General features: G+C 31.9%; 2 protein-coding genes and 1 non-coding gene across 3 annotated transcripts in view; 1 reads left to right on the top strand and 2 right to left on the bottom strand.

Moving 5' to 3' along the window:
* The window catches only part of LOC107367607 (uncharacterized), a 56,096-nt gene extending 53,260 nt beyond the window's left edge, over positions 1–2,836 (bottom strand). The window contains exon 1 of the mRNA XM_015935333.3: positions 2,512–2,836. Within this exon, the coding sequence (XP_015790819.2) occupies positions 2,512–2,581 (70 nt within the window). The 5' untranslated portion in view covers positions 2,582–2,836. The remainder of the gene's footprint in view (positions 1–2,511) is intronic.
* A 504-nt stretch (positions 2,837–3,340) lies between these two features.
* On the bottom strand, positions 3,341–3,459 carry LOC112539443 (5S ribosomal RNA). Its single transcript, XR_003083299.1, has one exon. It is a non-coding gene; the product is annotated as a 5S ribosomal RNA (ribosomal RNA).
* A 738-nt stretch (positions 3,460–4,197) lies between these two features.
* The window catches only part of LOC107367616 (zwei Ig domain protein zig-8), a 52,165-nt gene continuing 34,941 nt past the window's right edge, over positions 4,198–21,421 (top strand). The window contains exon 1 of the mRNA XM_015935340.3: positions 4,198–4,532. Within this exon, the coding sequence (XP_015790826.1) occupies positions 4,463–4,532 (70 nt within the window). The 5' untranslated portion in view covers positions 4,198–4,462. The remainder of the gene's footprint in view (positions 4,533–21,421) is intronic.

Here is a 21,421-nt window from a genome sequence, read left to right as displayed (position 1 = left end):
CCAACTGTCAACCAGCTAATGATATCCAAAAGATGAAAATGATGAGGAAATGTTTTTTTAGCAAAATTCATAATTTAGTTGTAAAAGCAAAAACGATATTTTTAGCTATTTTAAGTGATAGTTGAACCTCTACATCGAGCTGTTAATGAGATACATGAGGGTGAAGCCCGAGTCATCTCATGACTTCGACATTTTATTTGGCATACGTTTGCAAGTCACCAAAGAAAAGGCCGTTTTTCGAAAAATCGTCAGAGCCGGAAAAGTGCCGCATTCTCGTGGTTATCGAAACTCAGGCCGAACAAAAAGCACAATTTTTTTGCGCTAAATGGTAGTTGCGAGTTGTAAACCTTCAAAAATCCGACCTATTGACTGATACACCTTTAACCATTTGATTGATTCTGGTTGCCTTAAAAAATGGTTTAATCACTTTTCTGAAGATAACCAGTTTACTCAAAAGAATGAGAAAATTACAAAAAAAATGTTGAGATTAAATATTGGTCTAAGTCAGTTAAACCACAAGATCTCGAAGTTATGGGATGAAACACTTGGCTTCGTCCTCGCAGCTTATGTAACTTCTCGCTGCAGTGGTTCAACTATCACTTGAAAGATGAAGATGATGAGATGTTTTTTTTTCAAAATTCATTTCTTCTTTGCCAACCTTTTCTCTTTTCTTTGATTTTCCCATCATTCTTTTATTATTGCTTCTTCTTCTTTAGTTTTTCACTCCATTAACTTTTCATCTGAGGTTAAGTTATTGGAAATTTTGATAAACCATGAGAAAAGATGAAATGAAATCGAGGAATGAAATTGTCTTCAAATTATCATAAGTAAATGTTTTTCTTTCTTCTGTTAAGTTGATTAGATGGAATGGTTGAAGAGCTCAAGCTGAGAAAATGATTTCAACGATATTATTGAAACATGAAGAGATTGGCGAAACGGAAATGAACAACTTTAAATGAAAACAAATTAAAAAAAAATATTGACAGAGTAAAGAAGATGAGAAGAAATTATTCTTTTTTCATCATTTTTACCCAAAGATGATTTGAATTGCAAGATGAAAAATGGAAATGAACATTTCAAGTTTCCAATTGCTCATTTAAATAATAATCGTGAAACTGGAAGAAGGAGAAAACCCAAGTGAAACAAATTTGATTCTCAATAATCATTCATTCCAAATCATTGTTTACATACTTGATCAAGTTGAAAGGGAAAGAGTGGAAAGAAGTGGAAAAGTTGAAGAAAAATTGGAAACAAAATATTTGATTTATTAATATTTACTAATGATGAATTTAATATTAAACTTTTGCTTGAAACACAAGTTGAAATTGTTTTCCATTGCCTTTGAGTAGAGACAAAGTTTATTACGTTTTAGTCGATTCTTTCTTCTTCTTCTTCATCATCAAATTATCATTTCCACCAAATACAAAGTGATCAGAGGGAACAAAGTTCACCATGAACATGAATTTTATCCAATCATGATTCGAGGAGAAGAATGATGAGGGAAAGAAACTTTTCCTACGAGAATACATTTTGTTGTCTTTTTTTATTCTTTCATCTGCTTTTTTCTTCTTCCATTCTGCCTTTTCTGTTTATCAAATCTTCAAAGACAAGTATCGATATGAAATGTTTCCTCGGGCAGTTTAATAATCTTATTACATTATATACATGGTTGATATTATTTGATGAAAATGTTTTCGTTTGATGAACAAGAAGGAGCAACGACAAGAGTTGAAATCGACAAAATCATCGACTTTTTCAATCTCACAGAATTCATCAATTTTTCATCTTGAAATCGAAGAAACTTGCTGAAGGTTCTGCTCAGAAATTTTTAGTTTTAACATCACAGAAAACTTTGAAACTTTTCGAGAGAGGAATTGATTACTGACGGCATGCACAGAACAATTGATCAAGAGTACGGAGCAATAATGCAGGATCAAACCATAAGTTCTTTTTTTCTCAGACCAAAAATTCCAAAAAGTCCAACAAAAGACGAAGTCAGAGAACTCAACTAAAACAGTTTGAGATAACTTCCATTAACGAACAATTTTCGTTTTCAAATTTATGACGATTCACCATCCTTCAGTTTGTTGTAGATTAATTTGATGATTACAAGCTACGGAACTTCTATTCTTCGTCACTTTCAATGAGTCTTATTTATGGAAGCTTATTAAATGATGGTCAGAATATATGATACAATGTAATTGATTTCAGAATATCAATTTTCTCTTATTTGTCTTTGCCGCTTTACTTTTCTTTACTCGGGATCTCACATTCACTTGACCTTTTTATTGTTGATTAGCATTTAATTAAACTGTTGACTGTTCAATATTATAATACGATGATGATGAATAATTTTTACGCAAAAAAATTCAATTTTGATTACATTGGAACCAATCAAGATTAAAATGTTGATGGAAAAGTCAATGAAAGTTGATAATTCAATTAGTTCAACAGATTTCAAGAAAAGTTGCACTCATTGAAAATTGAAAATGTTTTTCTGCTTAAACTTACCAATTTGTGAATCACCGTTAATTGGACTAATCAAAGTTGGTAAAAGAAGTGTCGACAAAATTAGAAACATAATTGAAAATGTAAATCCTTGAATTGTTATGCTTTTATCCAATGTTTAATGATGAACAAATATTCTCAATTAAAATCACTTTATGTTTAGTTGATCATTGAGAGGTAAAACAATTGAACATTAATAGTTTATTGGGATTGATTGGATAACTATTGAACAAGAAAAGGTGTTAATTTGTTGAATTACTTTTTCTTTTTCACTTTTCTGTTAACTTTAATAATAACATCATGTTGTATCATAATACTAGGCAAGATAAGAAGTGATTGTCAGATTTTCATCTCATCGTTTCAGCATCCTCTTAACCTCCTCCTCTTCATCATCACAGTTTATACCTTTAAATGCTCATGCACCATCTATTGGGATGGAAACAAAGTTACTCCAAGTTGACTGACTAACAAAGATTTCCCAACAAAGCGCTGCTTACACGCAAAACAAGAAGCGAGAAAGTTTTTACTCTTCAGAAGCTTAATTTTAAATTAAAACTTTTACACAACCTGAAAGCCATGATTGGACTTCATGTCCGAGAAACTGTCGTAATCAGAATTAAGGTTACTAAGAAAGCAATCTGTGAATTCAACTTTAAATTTTCAGTTAAGAGTTAGGACTTTGTAGGTTTGTAAGCACATGAAAACTGAGTCCATCAAAAAGAGAAACGAAAAACGATGCGCATTAATTTGCAAGCCTTAATGTTTTTGAATGTCTATCCATATCCAATAAATTTGGATTAATTTTGTTATTTCATGTTGCATGAAACAAAAAAGTCTACAACACCGGGGGTTCCCAAGTGGTCTCCCTCCCAAGTACTAACCCGGCCCGAAACTGCTTAACTTCGGAGATCGGACGGGATCCGGTGTTTTCAGTCTGGTATGGTCGTAGACACAAAAATGGTTCAACACTGCAATATAAACATAAAGACTTATTTCAACAGCAAATGCCTTGAATGAACGATTTTCTAGTAAAACGTGTTAACTTTATGCGCTCTCTCTAGACAAGATTTGAGTTGTCTAGGTTACTTTATTTTAAGCGGGAAATTGATCGCTACTTTGAGCACTTAAACTGTAAAATTTGGTTTGCTCCTCGATTGCTACTGATGAGAAAACTTGAGCGGACTCATCAGAGAGCGAGCAAAACATTTCTCTTGCAATGTAGGTAAAGTATTACAAATAAGATCGACAAAAAATCTCAAATTGAAATGAGCTGTGTTTAAATTGAAAACAATTTCAATTTGAATTAATTGGGAAGTCTGATGATTCTATTTTTGAACAAAAAAAGTCAATTAATGCGTGAATTAAAATACCGAAACCTTCAGCAATTAATCATGATCTATTCAAGAGAAATATTCGATAATTATCAAAACCGAAGCGAACTCTATGAGATTGATCTTGAACCTGAAAGCGAAAAATTGGAGAACTGAGTCACGAGTTTGCAGTTGAAGATAACCTGAAGTTAATTTTGATCCTTTTGCTCAACTGAAGTCAGATCATTGTTAATCAGTCAACTTGGAGTAACTTTGTTTCCATCCCAATAGATGGTGCATGAGCATTTAAAGGTATAAACTGTGATGATGAAGAGGAGGAGGTTAAGAGGATGCTGAAACGATGAGATGAAAATCTGACAATCACTTCTTATCTTGCCTAGTATTATGATACAACATGATGTTATTATTAAAGTTAACAGAAAAGTGAAAAAGAAAAAGTAATTCAACAAATTAACACCTTTTCTTGTTCAATAGTTATCCAATCAATCCCAATAAACTATTAATGTTCAATTGTTTTACCTCTCAATGATCAACTAAACATAAAGTGATTTTAATTGAGAATATTTGTTCATCATTAAACATTGGATAAAAGCATAACAATTCAAGGATTTACATTTTCAATTATGTTTCTAATTTTGTCGACACTTCTTTTACCAACTTTGATTAGTCCAATTAACGGTGATTCACAAATTGGTAAGTTTAAGCAGAAAAACATTTTCAATTTTCAATGAGTGCAACTTTTCTTGAAATCTGTTGAACTAATTGAATTATCAATTTTCACTGACTTTTCCATCAACTCTTTAATCTTGATTCATTCCAATGTAATCAGAATTTAATTTAATTCTGTTGCGTAAAAAATTATTCATCATCATCATATTATAATATCAAACAGTCAACAGTTTAATTAAATGCTAATCAACAGTAAAAAGGTCAAGCGAATGAGAGATTCTGGGTAAGAAAAGTAAAGCGGCAAAGAAAAAGGAGCGAATTGATGTTCTGGATGCAACAATTGAATATCATTGAATGAGTTTCCCTATTGCGATCAACAATCAACAAGAGAGGATAAAAAGTGTGCATCACTCTCCATTAAATTATCCGTAAAAAAGCTTCTTCTTCTTCTTTGATCCATATTAAATGGTGAATCTTGAAATTTTTAGTCCACATTCTTTGCTGTTTATTTCTTTTCAACAAAGCGGCCCGTTCAATGGTAAACAAAGCCATGGCATTGAGCCCAACATTGTTGCTTCTCAGCTTGTTATATTTAGTTTTTGATCCAAATTTGCGCAAATCATTAGCTCATTTTTTAGCTCATTTTCACTATTTTTTGCGATTATTCAACTCCTCTTTCTATCTCTCAACCTTCTTCCTTTGCTTAGATCTTCATCTTTTGCCCTGCCGCATTAACAACCATGAGATTAGTTTTTTCATTCAATTTACATCAATTAGCATCTTTGTTCAGTTCACCGGCAAGCTTGAATTTCATCATAAGAACCATTGTCAAATGAAAGCAATAACGTGGTTTTCAGTTGTTTCAACGTTTTCAGAAAAGAAAGAGTTGAGAAAAGTTTGAAAAATATTACGCTTTTGTAAACAGCTGATTGGTATTAGATGAGTTCAATCTTCACGTTAGTCTGGAAGAGTAAAATAAGTTTTTGCTCGATTTTTGGTTTGGTCAAATTCTGATGATAGTGCTAAGCAGAGGATGATAATCATGTTCAACTTATTACCTTATTAAACTGTTGACATACATTTAAGTTAATGAGTTAATCAATTGCTTGCCAATGATGAGTTATTGAAACTCCCTGGTTGACTTTTGTTTCCATGTATGTAACTGTTGAGAGCTGTTACAAGCTAGGAAACATCTAAGCTACATCTTCTGTCGATCATCCACGAATTCCAGCATATTTTCTCTAGCAGACTGACTTGAATTTTTCACTGAAGTATCTGATTGATAGGTTGGACAGCACGAAAACCTAAAAATCCACAATTCAAATCAAATATATCTAGGAAAAATAGTAATACAGCACTACGATATTGTCCAGTTAAATGATTATGATGTCGAACCTGATTTGCATCAAGGTTTTTTCGCACATTTGACATCTGGAAGCGTTAATGAAAGCATACTTATTGTATCCATTATGCAATCTTTACATCTACTGACACCAAAAATCTTTTAGCCGAACCTCAGTCCTCTGATGTTTATTAGACAATCTGTAAGGACTCGATGACCAAAATGGTTATTGACATGATTTGTGACTCTTTTGATTATCTTCTTGTTCCAATCAGTAACAAATTAACCAAAAAACGTGTTGACTGGTGAGTTGTTGTTTCGAAGCAACTTCTGTAGCTACAGAAAAACATTGAAAATCTGCATGTACAATGGCATTGTTTTCTTGTTTAAACTTTACCTAAAAAGTCAGATCTTTACTTGCTTTTAGTTGGTCAGAGCATTAGAGCACAATTTGTTAGCAGATACTTCCAGATCAGTAGGTGTAAGTCTAGTTTAGTTTTGAAACGAAAACCAGAGAGTGTTCAGAATATTCACCTGTAACATGTTGTACATGTCCAACAATCTAGTAAAGTTTCTGATCAAAAAGTGAAGCTTTACAAGCAAGAAAAGCTCAATCGGCACCTCAACTTAGTGCTTTGAAAAATACAAAGTATTTAAACTGATCTAAAGTAAAGATGTTTAGACTTTGCAAAAGGTTTCAACAATAACAATCTGTGCAAATTGAACAAGAACATTTTATCTGAATAATTGTTTCATTTTCTGAATAAAACACGAGTCATTGTTGCGAAATTTCCAGAATTTTTTCTTCTTCTAAAGTTACTTTTTCGTTCGTCAAAATTAAAGGGGTATATGACAGTAAATTTTGCGATCTCAAATTTTACCAAATATTGATTTTCTGATAGAGCATGAAATATAACTAGGTTTAACCTTATAGTGGCCTCTGTGAGGTTTACCGTTCGGCCACAATAGCCGTCCAAAGTTGAAAATTCACGAATTTTTTTCAATGATATCTCTTTGACGGATTGTGATAGATGGTTCTAACTTAGTATTATAAATCCTCTAATATACATATATGTCCTGAGAAATAATGAAATGTTCAAATCATTTCCTTCTCGAGTTATTAAGCCAGACCACTTTTCACTCCCATTTTCTTTTTCATCGATAACTTGGTTCAAGCACCCATGAGAATTTTTTCCAATAGTGCAAAATGTTGCTCAAGACTGCTGCTATGCCCTGAGACATGATCTGTGATCTGTGATCTGAAAAGTGATCTGGCTTAATAACTCGAGAAGGAAATGATTTGAACAGTTTATTATTTCTCAGGACATATATGTATATTAGAGGATTAATAATACTAAGTTAGAACCATCTATCACAATCCGTCAAAGAGATATCATTGAAAAAAATTCGCGAATTTTCAACTTTGGACGGCTATTGTGGCCGAACGGTAAACCTCACAGAGGCCACTATAAGGTTAAACCTAGTTATATTTCATGCTCTATCAGAAAATCAATATTTGGAAAAATTTGAGATCGCAAAAATTACTGTCATATACCCCTTTATCATTCAAAGTTTTCTTCTTTCAACTTTGTAATCGATAAAATGTATTCTTTTATCTTTTCTATCATCTCAAAATTATTCTTGCTCACATTGACATTCAGAGTGTTCACATGAAACTTTCATATTCCATGTTGTCAATGTTGTTTTTTGTCCCTTTCTCATCATTCACATTTCCAATTGCATGAGAATTTTTTTCTTCTTCTTTTTTCTTCTAGTTACTCATTTCAGTTGAACGATGAAAGTGACTACTTCACAATCTGAATGCATCTGAACAATCTAAATCAGATGAAGATCATGTTGAATGATCAAATCAAAGCCTTGAGGTTATACCAGCAAGACTATGAAGTAGAGGAAAAGAAGCGACAAATAATGTATTAGATAATGTAGATTATTTGTTCATTTTCCTTCACTTTTTTCATGTCTTGCTTGTTGATTCAATAACAAGGATAATCATGATAAATCAATGAAATAATTTTCACATTTTCCCTTCAACTCTATCAATTGAAATTGAAAGGAAAACCTTGATTCAATATTCATATTCCAATTGCTTTCAGCATCCCTCAGAATTGGTGAAACGATGAGAAGAAGACAATTGAACATTTTATTGACTGATGTAGAATAATTTCAACCAAGAAATGAAAATGTTTCTTCTTCTTCTTCTAAATATAATGATATAAATTATTTCAAGTGATTCAAGTAATAAAATGTTGCCCAGATTGAACCATGAATATAATAACAACTATCCATGAATGAATAAACTAGGGAAGAGAAGAAGAAAAGGAAAATAACAATCTTTTTGCCATTTTTTACTCTTCTTCTGATAACATATTCAAATGGTACAATAAAATGATGAAAAATATATTAAACTCAAATTGTTATCAAGATGAAACATGAAAGTATTAAGATAAGCCTGATTAAGCAAGAAACAACGAGAAAAGTAGAAACAAGATGAAGAGAGAAAAGGATGAAATAAAGATTTGTGTGATTAAGAATAGAGAAATAATGTGATGAGAAAATGATGGAAATTTTTCTTCTTCATCAAATATCATATTCTAATTCATCATAAACATACGTCGAGTCCAAGTTGAACTGGGAGTGAGACTGGGAATGAGAAAAGAACAGATAAAAAAGATCGAAACTGATAACCGACAATTACTGTTTTTGCCTTTTCTTCTCAATCGTTTCGCTCTTATCATGAGCTGACTAAAGAGCACATCAGTTAATGATTGCTTCTAGGGAATGATTCTTATTCCAATGATGAGTCTAATAATAATGTTAATGATAATGATTCTCACGATATTCCATATTCTGTTTTTTTCTCTTCTGTCGTTTCTTCCTTCTGACATTCTCACTGTTTTCCATCTTGCTTCTTCTTCACTAATCGTTCTCTCCTTTCCTGGTTCACAACCAATTCTGTAACTACATTTAGGTGTTCTAACAAGATTAATGATTCTTCTCTGGTTTAGACAGATTTTTATCTTCAATTTTGCCAACTAAAAACAATGAATACCTTCTTAGTTTCGCAGTGAATCAAGACCCAAAAATTCGCATCTTCTTTATCCCATTCTTTCCTCTGTCAGTTTACATCACAAGATGAAAAGATGAAGAAAAAAGTGTTTTCTTTTCATGAACTTTTCAATCAAGACTGGAAATTTTAAACTTTTTTCTCGTCCTTCTTTCCACCGACAAATTGGTAAATCAAACTCAATCTTTTGTTTTGCAAAACTTGAAACAAACTTCTTCTTCTTCCATCAAACCATTCTTATCATCTCGTCACTTTATCCTTTCACTGCCTTATTATGCATCATAATTTGAATTTATCGAATAAAGTTGAAGGTAGAAAAAAAAGACTTTACATTAAAATTCTGTTGCAATTTTGCTCTTTCCATCATTTCCATTTTATCACTTCCATTGATAACTTGCAAGAAGACAGTTTTGCACGATCAAATATGTTGTCAATCAGAGTTTGCCTTTTGTGCAACCTTCATCTCAGCATCCTCATCATTATCACTCTTAATCTGTCACAATTTTAACCTCTAAAAATTTCCATCAATTGATTCTCATTATCAAGCAAATTAACGAAGAAACGAAAAAAAAGTCGATTTTTTCCAAGCCATTCTTGTCCACAAAAATTTGATTAGCATAATTCTCATTGAAATGATTGTCATAATTAGTGAAAGAGTCACAAGAGCAGTCATGAAGCGCATCATGAGGCAAACATTAAATCACAAGTGAGAATAGCTTTGAGCACAATTGTATGCTGGGAGTGAAAAGAAAAATTTCATTATGTTTATCATGTTATCATCATTACCATTAACAGGGAGTGAAAAAAAGAAAAGAGGAAAAAAACATTTATTCTTATAAAAATAATTCATCAAACAAAATAAGCATCCAGATAAGCCTCATTTAATTAACCAATAGAATCATTATAACTCATTAAAATTGCTCTCATTTTCATTAGCATCATGATAAGGGAATGAACAAACAAAACAAAAAATTTTCGTGAAAACAAAGAATTTTTTTTCTACCAAAACATTCTCTTGACGGAATTGTGAGCTTCAACTTTTCTTCGAAAGACTAACACTGTTCGACAGACAAACGTTTCAATTGCTTTTTTCGCTTCTTTGGACAAATGATTTTCCATCAATTCCTCGATTCAATTAGTCTGAGTCAATTTTCGTGTAAAACTTAATGTTATCATTTTATTAAATGTGCGTGTAAAAGTGATAACATAATTGTTGGTAAACTTTTTTTTTCTCCTTTTTTCACTTTTCTCTTTTGTCTTCATGTTTGCTGTTGAATAATTTTCAAGCTCTTGTTTTTGTTTTGAAATCATCAAGGGAATCATCAATTACTTTTCTCTTTGTTTTCTCTAATTCTTTGTGTGTTTGGTTTGGAAAAGGAAAGCTCAGCATTCTGTTTGTAATACTGATGATGATGATGCTTACAGCCTGAAGGGAGTGAGTCTCGTTGAGCTTTCTTTTTCTCTTCTCTTTTGCTATTGTTTCAAGTTTCCTTCTTTTGGTTTAGAATATGATTGATGATCTGAAAGATAGGGAAAAAGTTCATTCAAGACTGATTAAAAACATTTTCTTCACCGTCTTCTTTTCCTTTTTCCTTTGAAACATTTTGAACTGTTGATGACTAGATGAATATAAAAGTTGAACCAAAAAAAGGTTAATAGCATGTGCACAGGGATGATAGTTTTTTATCTGCCATTCAAATTTTCTCAATCTTTTTCATCTCATGTTTTCCATGTTGCACAGTGTGATTCAATTAGACGGTAAAAAGAAAACTTTTTTACAAAACTTTTTCTTCGTCTACAAGTATCAAAGATAATGAGTTCTATGCATTGACAATAAACTTAAAGATAGTGTCGAGCTTTAGTATCGATGATTGCCTCTCTATTTAGTTATCTTTTTGTGATTTTTCACACTTTTATGAAATTCGTTAATCAATTGAACTAGCGAATCTAAAGTAAGAAAATATTAATTTGTTTGGTTTATCAATTTTAATAAACATTTATCGAGATTAATTCATGAAATGCTGTTTAAATAGTTATTGCCTTTTGATACTTTTCAACTTGTAGTGTTGATAATTGAAAATGAAAAGGAATCAAAACTATTGCAAGTATTTCCATTAAAGTCAAACAAATGTAACCACAGAAAAAAAAGGTTTCGCCTTTCAATTAGAAAACAAACAAAAAGGTGATTCTGAAAAGTTGAATTGAATTTAAGTCTCATTTTGCAAGCCCAAAAAGTGAATAACCATGAAAAGAAAAACATTGAAAAGACAAATAGAGAAGTAAAAGTTTAAGTTAATTTGCACACTTAAAGAGTCTGATGGCAATATTTACTGTATAAAATAACAGAAGAGAAGGAAAAGAAGGAGAAGGAAAACAAAAAAAAAGTTTCATTCACCAACAATGAATACCAAAATGTCAAAGACAGATGAAAATAAAGTTGAAAAGGAATTGAGATGAAACATAAAAAAGGCATTGGAATCAAGCAGTTTGACTTTTAGTCTCATCATCCCATCATCCTCATCATCATCTTTATACTTGTTAACTTGATGTTGATTGTTATTGTTTCTTCGCTGGCTTTTTGTTTCGTCTTGTACCATTTGCCTCGTGCTCTCGTTCAATTTTACTGCTTGTTCAACATTAACTTGTCCATATAATAAGTTTGCTTCCTTCAAGTGAAAAGGAAACCCTTGGAATTGCCTTGACAAGGGAATTTGCTTAAAAATAAAGTAAATGTTTACATACGTTTCATCCAAGTAGTTTATATTTATATACACTTTGTTTTTACCATAACATCGACTTGTCTTCCTTTGGGTATCACAATTTTCATTTTCAATTCTCAAGCTTTTCTAGTAATCTTTTTGCCAACTTTTTTCTTTTCTCTTTTTCTTCAATTTCTTTTTTCAATTTTTCGCTCTTCTCTTTTTTGCTGATAACTACATTTTACCTCAGTATTAGACCGCTAGACATTCAACTTCATCTCTTCTCTTGCTCTTCATTCCTTCGTTATCCTTTAAGTTTTGTTCAACCTTTTACTTTGCCACGACTTTTCCAGTGTCGATCAAACTGTCACTTTCCAAAGGAAATGCTTTTACTTTTGTTTCATCTTCTTCCATGATTATGATGGTGAAAAGGATGGAAAAAATGAATCGCAAGATTATGATGAAGAAGAAGGAAAAAAAGGACGAAAATGAAGAGAATGAAACCTTTTCTGCTTCTTAATCGCATGCAGCTCTAACCACTGATGTTGTACAGAAGTGAAGGGAAAAGGTTTCACATCAAGTTGAAGCAAAATTTACTTCCTTCACCTTTACTATCTTTTTCATCATGACATGCTTTTCCTTCTGAACAATCTCATTCTATTCATTTTTTCCAATTCTCTTTTTTTGTGTTGCTCATCTCACTTTCTGAATCAGCTAATAAAGCATTTTATTGAACACGAAAAGTTGAACACATTAGATGCAAAAAAAGAAGCAAATTTTTCATCAATTGATGTTTCTTTTCTGCTCTCCATGCAATTGAAATGATTGACTCATGCAAATTGTGTTAACTCATATTTAGCTTTTACCACCGTTTCCTTCACTTGACACTTTTCAATTCAATCAGAGTTTATCAATTGAATTTTATTGCTTTGGGAATTTTCATGCAAAATAAAGAAATGCCAGAAAAGGTGAAAACTCTCATTTTGTAGAAACATTTTTTTCTTAATGAGAAATTCAATTTTTACCTTTTCCATCATTAATTGGTTATAAAAATTTATCAAAAGATTATCATCCCAGTGGATGATGGATATTTTTTAAATGAACATTTCCATGTTGTTCAGCTTTTCTTGTTCATCAAGTCTCATGTTGAAAGGTGGAAAAAAATTGTTGATAAAAACTCATCAAATTCATTAAGCAGAATCCTCAAGGTAAAGATAATTGATTTTCAAGGATTTATCCTTCTTAGCATTATAAGTTTCTCAGAGTTATTTATATCTAAACCTTCAATGTTATCTTCTTGTTACTCGTCTTTTTTTTGCTTCTCTTTCATCTTTTTCTTGTTCACTTTAATTCTGATTAACTTGCCAGTTTCCATGTATAGTTGCAAGTCTCATTGACACAAAAGTGAGTAAAATAGTGAATCTTATCACATGCTCTGCATACCTGTTAAACACCTGATAACGAGGAATAAACAAGTATTCATTATGGGCTTCCAATGAATACCTTTATTCAGTTTACCTTCAATATTTGAATATCACTGGGATGGAAAAAAACGAATCATAATATTACTTGGGATTAAATATTTATCTCATCAATGCGACATTGTATTAATATGGAAATTGAGTTTTCTTCGAAAAAAAAGAAAACCCTATTCTGAACCTTTAAGACACAAGTAGAAGTGTCAATGAGCGAATGAAGCTTAAGGGCAAAGACTGCAAGAGACCGTAAGCTCGACTTACTCTGCTTGCCTCATCTCATGTTACTTCATTTTACATTCAACTCGATTCTCGACTAAATCAATCATCGAGATTGACTCGTTTTTTACCGCGAAATTCAGATTTTCACCACTTTTCGACCGAGTTCTAGATTGACTTATGGAAAATTTTGTTTCGAGAAAATTTGTTTTCAGATCTTCATCCAAGTTGGTCATGATTGAATGATTAACTGGCTCAAAGATACAGTTTCATTTGAGGTTGAGGGTCAGGTTAACAAGTGAAATGTGATCCTCTAGTGATGACATTTTACTTCAACAGTCTTTTGGTTTGGCACATTTTACTCGATTCTTTGTCAAAACTCTTAAGTCATTTACCAACAAATGTGTAACGATTAACCAGGCGAGAAACTTTTTTACGTTGCTTATCTTTAGATACTTTGCCGCACTTTTTTTACCGCCTCTGGTCGTTGAACATCAAAAGTGCATTTATCCTCTTTTGAATCCAACAAGCTTAATAATGTTTTTCCTTTTACACTGACACAGTTTATTCAATCAAGTTTTCATATTCAAGTAGAGCTTTGAATAAAATCGTCGTTACCTTTTACCTCTTTTCCTTTAGATGCTACAGATAACAAAATTCTGGTAACAATGAATAACCACTTTTTCTTTGTGCAATAACATTGGAATAAAAGAGGAGAAGCAAGAAAAAGAATAAAGAAAATGTTATCATATCTGTTTGGAGTGAAAAATAAGAAAATTGTTTCTTTGAATTTCGCCAAACTTTTTCTTCTTCTTCTTTTTCTTACGACATAAATACTTATTGAAAAAGTAATAACAATGATAGTAAAAAGATATGGAAAAATGTTTGCAACAGAAAATGAATATTCATATATTATTCACAACAATTTCTTCACTTTCCATGGAATTTTCTTTTGACACCATTTCAATTGTACAACTTTTTACAGTTTCAATGATAACAATTGATTTTGGATTCTTTTTTCAATGTTGACATTCCTTTTGGTGGAACAGTTGAAAAATAGATTAACCGAGTTTCTCCTGTTAACCTTTTTTAGCAACATTTTGTTCAATTGTTCTTGTCCTTTTGTCAATGGAAAGATAAATAAAATGAGAGACAAAAAAATAATTAGATTAATTCAAAAACTAATAGAGATAAATTAGTTTAGAAAACTCCAACTCATTTGAAAATCTCAATCTCAAATCGTTGCCTAATTGCACATTTTCGATGACAATTATAATCAAAAGTTGGGTTTGATGGGTCGAAATCACAGTTGGTTTCAAAAAATTTGCAAGGAGATCATGTCACAGACTTGACCATGAGCTTTTTCAGAGTAAAGCTCATCAATTTGCACTCTCAAGGTCATTCAAGGCCAATCCGTTATTTGGCCTCTAATTAACCTTGAAAGATCATTTTAGTCACATGTTCATATGCTGCTTAAAGATATTAGTGTAGCCATACCGTTAAGTTGCTCGATTAGTTTTGAGAAAAATTCGATCAACCTCTCAACGGTGCGAGTTATCAACGTAAGACTAAGATTAACTGATTTTAAAAAATTTTCTTTCAGAAAATCTGGTTCTCTAAAGGTCAATTAGAGGTAAAAAGACGGAATGGCCTTGAATGACTTTGAAAGTACAAATTTATTATTGTTCAATCTATTGAACCTCATGGTTCAAGTCTGAGGTCCACATCATTAATTGAGCGTGAGTTATGCTTGCAAACAGGTTTAAAATGAAAAACGACACAATATATCACCAGAGATTATAGAGTCTTGAAAAATAGGTAATTAAATTTTGTGGCTTCAATATCGGGCAAGCATAAATATAAGTTTCGTTTTTGAGTGTTTGGTTTAACGCATGCAAAAACTGTCTTTAGGCCAGATAGACTTAAAATTCAAATTATTGAACCATTTAAATATCAAATCCATGAAGACCCGAAAATATTATTGTTGTTAATAGGCTTGAATACATCAAAATGTGGGTGTTCACTGTTGGTTTCAAAGGTTATGTAAAGTGAGGAAGAGGTGAAGAATGAGTTATAGATGTTTGAAGTTATATTGAAGAAGTTTGAGTCGTTTGGGCTCTTAAAATTGAAAAGAACTGCCCAATGCTTCACAGATTTATCCGAAGTTTCTCATTGATAAAGGAAGCTCGAGGAGTTATCTCAATGTAAAAAAGTTACATATCCAATTAGTTACTAACGATTTGATTCTGGCAAGCATTCTTTGACCTAGTCATCAACTGTACGGCATGGAAGCACTAATATTGATAGTATGATTTATGAACATGCAACCAACTTAAGCCAATTCCAATATTTTGCAGTCCCAAAAAATGGACTTCAGAGGTCATTTAGAGGGCAAATAACTGAGCGACTTAGAATGACTTAGAACTTATGGTTCTTTCAACTTTAGAAGCTGGTGCTGCGAATCTGCGGCCTGCAGATACGTTCGTGAGTTGTGATTGGATATTTATGAATGCTTATTGATAATTTACTGATCAATGTAATTTTTTCAAAGTAATCAAAGCCTATGACCTGTTGAGTGAAATTGCATGAGCTATTTCAATCGAAAAATCAGCCAGAGCTAAACCGAACCGTGAGAAGTTTTGCATATTGAAACAAAGGCATGAAAAGTTCATCATTTTTTATTCATCCTTTTTATCATTTCAAACCTCCATTGCCTTTATTTACCGACTTTCTATTTACAACTTTATCGCTATGTATATAATTGGAATGCCAAAAATAGATATCTCAAGGTTATTGATAGAAGAGTTATTTTTAATGAAACATTTTTTCACTCAAAAGTTGCAATTGAAACACTATTTTCAAATCCTTATGAAAATGTTGACAGTTTTTTCTTCTCCCCGTAAGATGTCAATTTTACAAATTTTTCTGCTAACATTATAACCTTCATGAAATTGTCCAATTTTTTCACTATTATGTTGAAGAGTTTGAGGTTTTTTCTTGCGATAAAAAAACTAATTCTATCACTAATCTGCTTGTTATTGTTTTTTTTTGTTCATGTTTAACGGACTTTTACTTGTTGAAAATGTTTTCTGGTTCATTTTGGACATTTTGTCACAATCAATGTCAATAACCTTTATTCTTGTTCAAAATGAAAATAATACAAGTTCAAGTGACATGATTGAAATGAGAGGGAAAAGGCGTCAGATTTTTTTTCTCTTGGATTTCATTTTTATCTTTTCAATTTTCAATGAGAAAAGAGCAATTTCTTTATTCAACTATTTCAATGTTGAAACATTTCTTGTTTTCTTGTTTCATTTCATCATTTTAACTTTGTTTCCATGATGATGCAGACAATTATTAACGAGACAAGATTGTGATGATGAAAACTGTGCCGTGAAAGGAAAAAAGCTAATAACATTCTTTGCAATCAGGAAAAAGTTAATGAACACATTTCCTATCTTTGTATATCAAAATCCAGTTCCATGTTAAATGCAAGTTTACTTGGTTTATTTTTGTTCTCCTAATTGAGCAATGATAGCAAATGATGATGACAAAATTATTGTCTTTTGTTGATATCAGCTCAATTTGGGTTTGAAGGCAAAAATAACCATTGATACAAGTCGAGTTGTTTGGTTGCACTGAACAGTTTCACTAAAATTCCTTGTTTGATTGATTGATTTGTTTTCGTCTCTTGTTCAACTCTATTATGTGTGTTACAATGAGTCAAGATGAATCGAGACAAGTTTAATTAAGTTACCCGTTTGGCACACTCTATCAACCTTTTCAACTCAAAGGAAAATATGTGAACTTGATTAATCTTGCCAAAAGTTTCAATTTAAATTTCATTTGAATCAAATTAAATTTTTCTCGTTTAATCAAGAGAAAAGTCTAACAGAAAATTGGCCAAGAACACCTGAAATTCAGAATAAAACACCTTTTGATATTTTGTAATTTTCTCCATCAACATGTCGTTAAACTCGCTTCGATTTTCGTAAATGCAAAATTCGTTTCACTAATGATGGAGAAAAACTTTTAGAAACTTTTTACCAACAGAAAAGTTGATCAAAATGCATTCAAGTTGGCTGACGATAGTTGAGATTTGTGGGAAATTAATGTTGAAAAACTTTGTGAAAAAGTTTACGAATTTTGGTTTTTTTAAAGTTTCAACTTTACTAAACTTTTTCAACTCGATTCGAGTGGAAAAATTGTTGTAAAATGATTATTCACTTGGAGTGTTGTTTTTGTGAAGTATTTTTTTCTCGGTTGATTATTTGTTTTATTGAATAAAAATATCAATCTCATTCTATATCTTGTTTCCCACTACATGTGTACATCAATATCGAATTTTCAAGGTGGAAATGAAATACACCTTGGAGACATTGTTAACCACTGTTTACCTTTAGGTATCTTGAACATCGCACACTTTCCCACTGTTTATCAACACACAAACTTGCAGTTATACTCACACAGACTAAACTGTTTTTTAACATCAAACTCAATATTGTTCCTCCTTTTGTTTACCTGCATGGTTAAAGCTTTTATTATGTTTGATATTGGCCTTTTCCTTCTTCTTCCACTTTTCCGTTAAGAGTTAACTCAAACAATTTTCCATGAAATATTCAATCCATTTCTCATTCTTCAGTTCTATCTTTACACTTTGAGTATGAAAAAAGGTAAGATGAGCAAGTAAAGGATGACAAGCATATGAGACTTGAGGGGAAAAAATCAATAAAAAGGCGAACTTGCGTCAAAGGTGTAACAATTTTGTCTTGTTATTCATTACATTTCCTCTTATTTAATGGCCAAAACCTCGGCCAAATGCGAGACTCGAAAAAAACCAACCAATTCTTCATTCAATGTTTACAATTGGTGACAAGTTTTATAACAATAATGAAGAGGAAAAAATCTGCTCATCAACCAACCAAGACAGAAAGATTGATTTGTCGAGTAACAGAAAAAGTCTCAGCTAGGAATAAAGTTCACAAAGAAAGTTTAAAAATCAAGTTCATCTTTAAAGCTGCTGAGAAATAACGACCAAATGGACGAATATCCTTTAACCACAAAGTGATTTTGACCTCTAGAGACTTAAGTAGAGATTAAGTTTGCAATATCTGAGTGAAGGAAATTGGATTTATCTCGACTTGTTTAAAAATTGAAACTTGGCAAACTTCATTTAATCACCAGTTTGTCGTTTAATGAAAATTTGTTGTCGCCAATAAAAGTATTCATTTTGCTTGAATCGAGAAAATATGCATAATTCATTCCATAATCTTGAAATTATTCAATTTTCGAATGAAACTCGGAAAGTTGTAGAGTAATAAATATTTTGGTTGCATGCATTTTGAAGGATGAAAATATTATCACATCATTAAGAAATAATTTATCAATATCCATTTCTGACGTTGAATAATAAGTTTGAAACACTTTGCTTATTCACCTCAATTCCCATTATCTGACAAATTAATGTAAATCACACTTTTATCAAGTTGAACATTTTTTCTCCTTCTCACAACTTTGAAACACTTTCATGCATTTCATGATGAAGCAAAATTACCTGAAAACATGACAATTAAACAATTATCATATGAAACAGGTTCGAGAGGGAAAACATTCTTTGCCAACTGACATCGATTAAATGGTGCATCGAATGTAGGTTTGAAGGGTAAAGATTGAGAGCATCAACACCTTATCATGTCGAGTCAAAAATTATCGAAACACAATGAATGAGGAAACAAAAGCAGCCATTGTACGCTAATTGACCGTGGTTAGTGATGAGGTTGCACAGCCTAAGTGAACCACTTGACTTTGTTGTTTCACTCTTGCACACTTTACCAATTAATGGTTATAAATCATGAAATGAACAGGAAGAAAGTAAAATAATAAAAGGTTTAGCTTTTTTCACTCCAACATTTTCACTCCCAGTTAATCTAGATACAATAAAGAATCCAGTTCTTTACCTTTTTTTTGCCTTCTTTCATCAGTAAACTTGACATGCAATATCATAATTATTAATTGTATTAATGCTATTAGTGTTATATTCTTGGCTTTTAACTTTTTTTTTCTTCTCTTCCTTTTCTTCTCTTCTTTTTGACTCTTCTTTTTTTGTCTGGGCTTTGCTTTCTTTCGTGGTGAAACAATAACAAGATAATCTTTCATTAGCGAGTCAAAAGGGAAAATGACTGATGAGAAAAACTGACGAAAGATGAAACAAAAAAGATGCACAGAAAATGGCCAAATTGTAAACAAAATTCAACTTCATTTTCTCAACAAAAAAACTTGATAATCAAAAGTTATCATGGATGGGTTGATATCATCACGTGATCTCATTAGTTGGATCCTATAATTTAATGATTTTGATGAGAAAAGAAAAAAAGGAAAATCTTTTTTTCGCCAATCTTTTCTTTGCAAGAATTTTGGGCTTCTAATTATGAGATTGCTCGAGCCAAGTTGGCAGACTTTTGGTTCAACTCTGTAGCGACTTATTCTGATAAACCAAGTAGTAGGATGGATAAGATGACAATCTACTTAATGTGATAAATCTAGTTCTGGTTGTTGCACAAGTTGTTTGCGAAAACCTTTCATTGATGAAGATGTAATCAATGGTCGAATCACGGCTTTTCAAGTGTTTTTGGAAGCTGATATCTAACGATGGATTTAGCGTTGACTGAAACAGGGTTTCTGCGATTAAATCGAAACGAATTTTCGACGCGAGTAGTAGGGAAATGTGAGTTCTGGGACAAAGTTGATTACTGGGACAGGGACACTTATTCGATTTCTGAGACAGGGTAGGTTATCGAATTTCTGGGACAGGGTTAGTTTTGCGATTTCTAAGACAGAAAAACAAAGAGTTACGCGGTTTTTTTATGATCAAATGAAACAAATATAACAAAAGAAATGAAGTTTATTTAAATGAAATGAATGATTAATGATTATCAAATACATGATTATAATGATCTCGATGAGGCCGGGAATTCCTGCCGCGGAATTCCAACACCCTTGTTAAGTTCTGCATAAACATATGCAATATAATGTTGCTGGTCACCAATAGTATTTTGAGCGGAATCTATTATTTCGTTTTTTTGACTGATCTGGTCCTCTTGTTGGCGAACCATCTCCAACAATTCTTCTACATCTGAAATAAGACTTTCAGCTTCGCCTGTCAGCTCGGAATAGTTAAGTGAGATTTCAGCAACCTCTGAGGTTGCAAACCTCACTTTTGGCAGGCTTCTTGAAAAATTGTCCTTGAAAGACAGCAAGCTGTCTTGCAAATGATTGTGTTAGAAATTAATTTGTCCTAGAAATCGCGTATCTATCTCTGTCCCAGAAATCACCTAACTAACCCTGTCCCAGAAATCGCATAAGTGTCCCTGTCCCAGAAATCAACTTTGTCCCAGAACTCACATTTCCCTACTACTGACGAGATTTGTTTCATTTTTACTCGCAATGATATCTAGATATGTTTGAGATACCGACGAATTGCATACTTTATATGACAAGCAAGAATATCTAACTGTGCAAAGGATTGAAAAATAGCGAAAGAAAATTTTTGCCCTTTTCGAAATTTCGGGAACTCTATTTCAAGGTCCTTTTAAACTCTATCAAATTTTGCTTGGTTTATATCAGGCTTGTGAGATGAACAAGACTATGATTTATTTTTTCGTTTGCTCTTTCATTGCTAGCTTGGTGTGTTGTTTCTTTTTTGACGAAACTTTTTGCTCATTTTTCAATCCCATTTCAATTTGACGAATTTCAATTCCCAAAGTTTATCTCATTATCATGTAGTTTTGTTGAACCTTGTGACTTTTTATCTCGAATTATTGGCCATTATTTTACTGTGAATGTTTTTCGGATAAATAACTGTGCATATCAAATCCTCTTGTGATTTGTTACAATAGTTTTGTAATACATTGATAGTTGGTATTGTTTCATGTTTTCATCCTGAGCAGAGCATGTAAAGAACAAAAAGAAAACATTTCTCCTCATAAGATACTAATAATACACACAGAATTCCTGATAATACTAATGGTTTTGATGATTGATATATTTTCAGCTTCACCATTAGACTTTTGCTCTTTGATTAATTGAACATTTAA

The sequence above is a fragment of the Tetranychus urticae genome, chromosome 2 (assembly GCF_039701765.1).
Source record: "Tetranychus urticae isolate SD_2017Ah chromosome 2, NJAU_TeUrti_SD_1.0, whole genome shotgun sequence".
Classification (NCBI taxonomy): domain Eukaryota; kingdom Metazoa; phylum Arthropoda; class Arachnida; order Trombidiformes; family Tetranychidae; genus Tetranychus; species Tetranychus urticae.
Note: the sequence above shows the minus strand (reverse complement) of the source record. Positions and strands in the feature narration are given on the sequence as shown.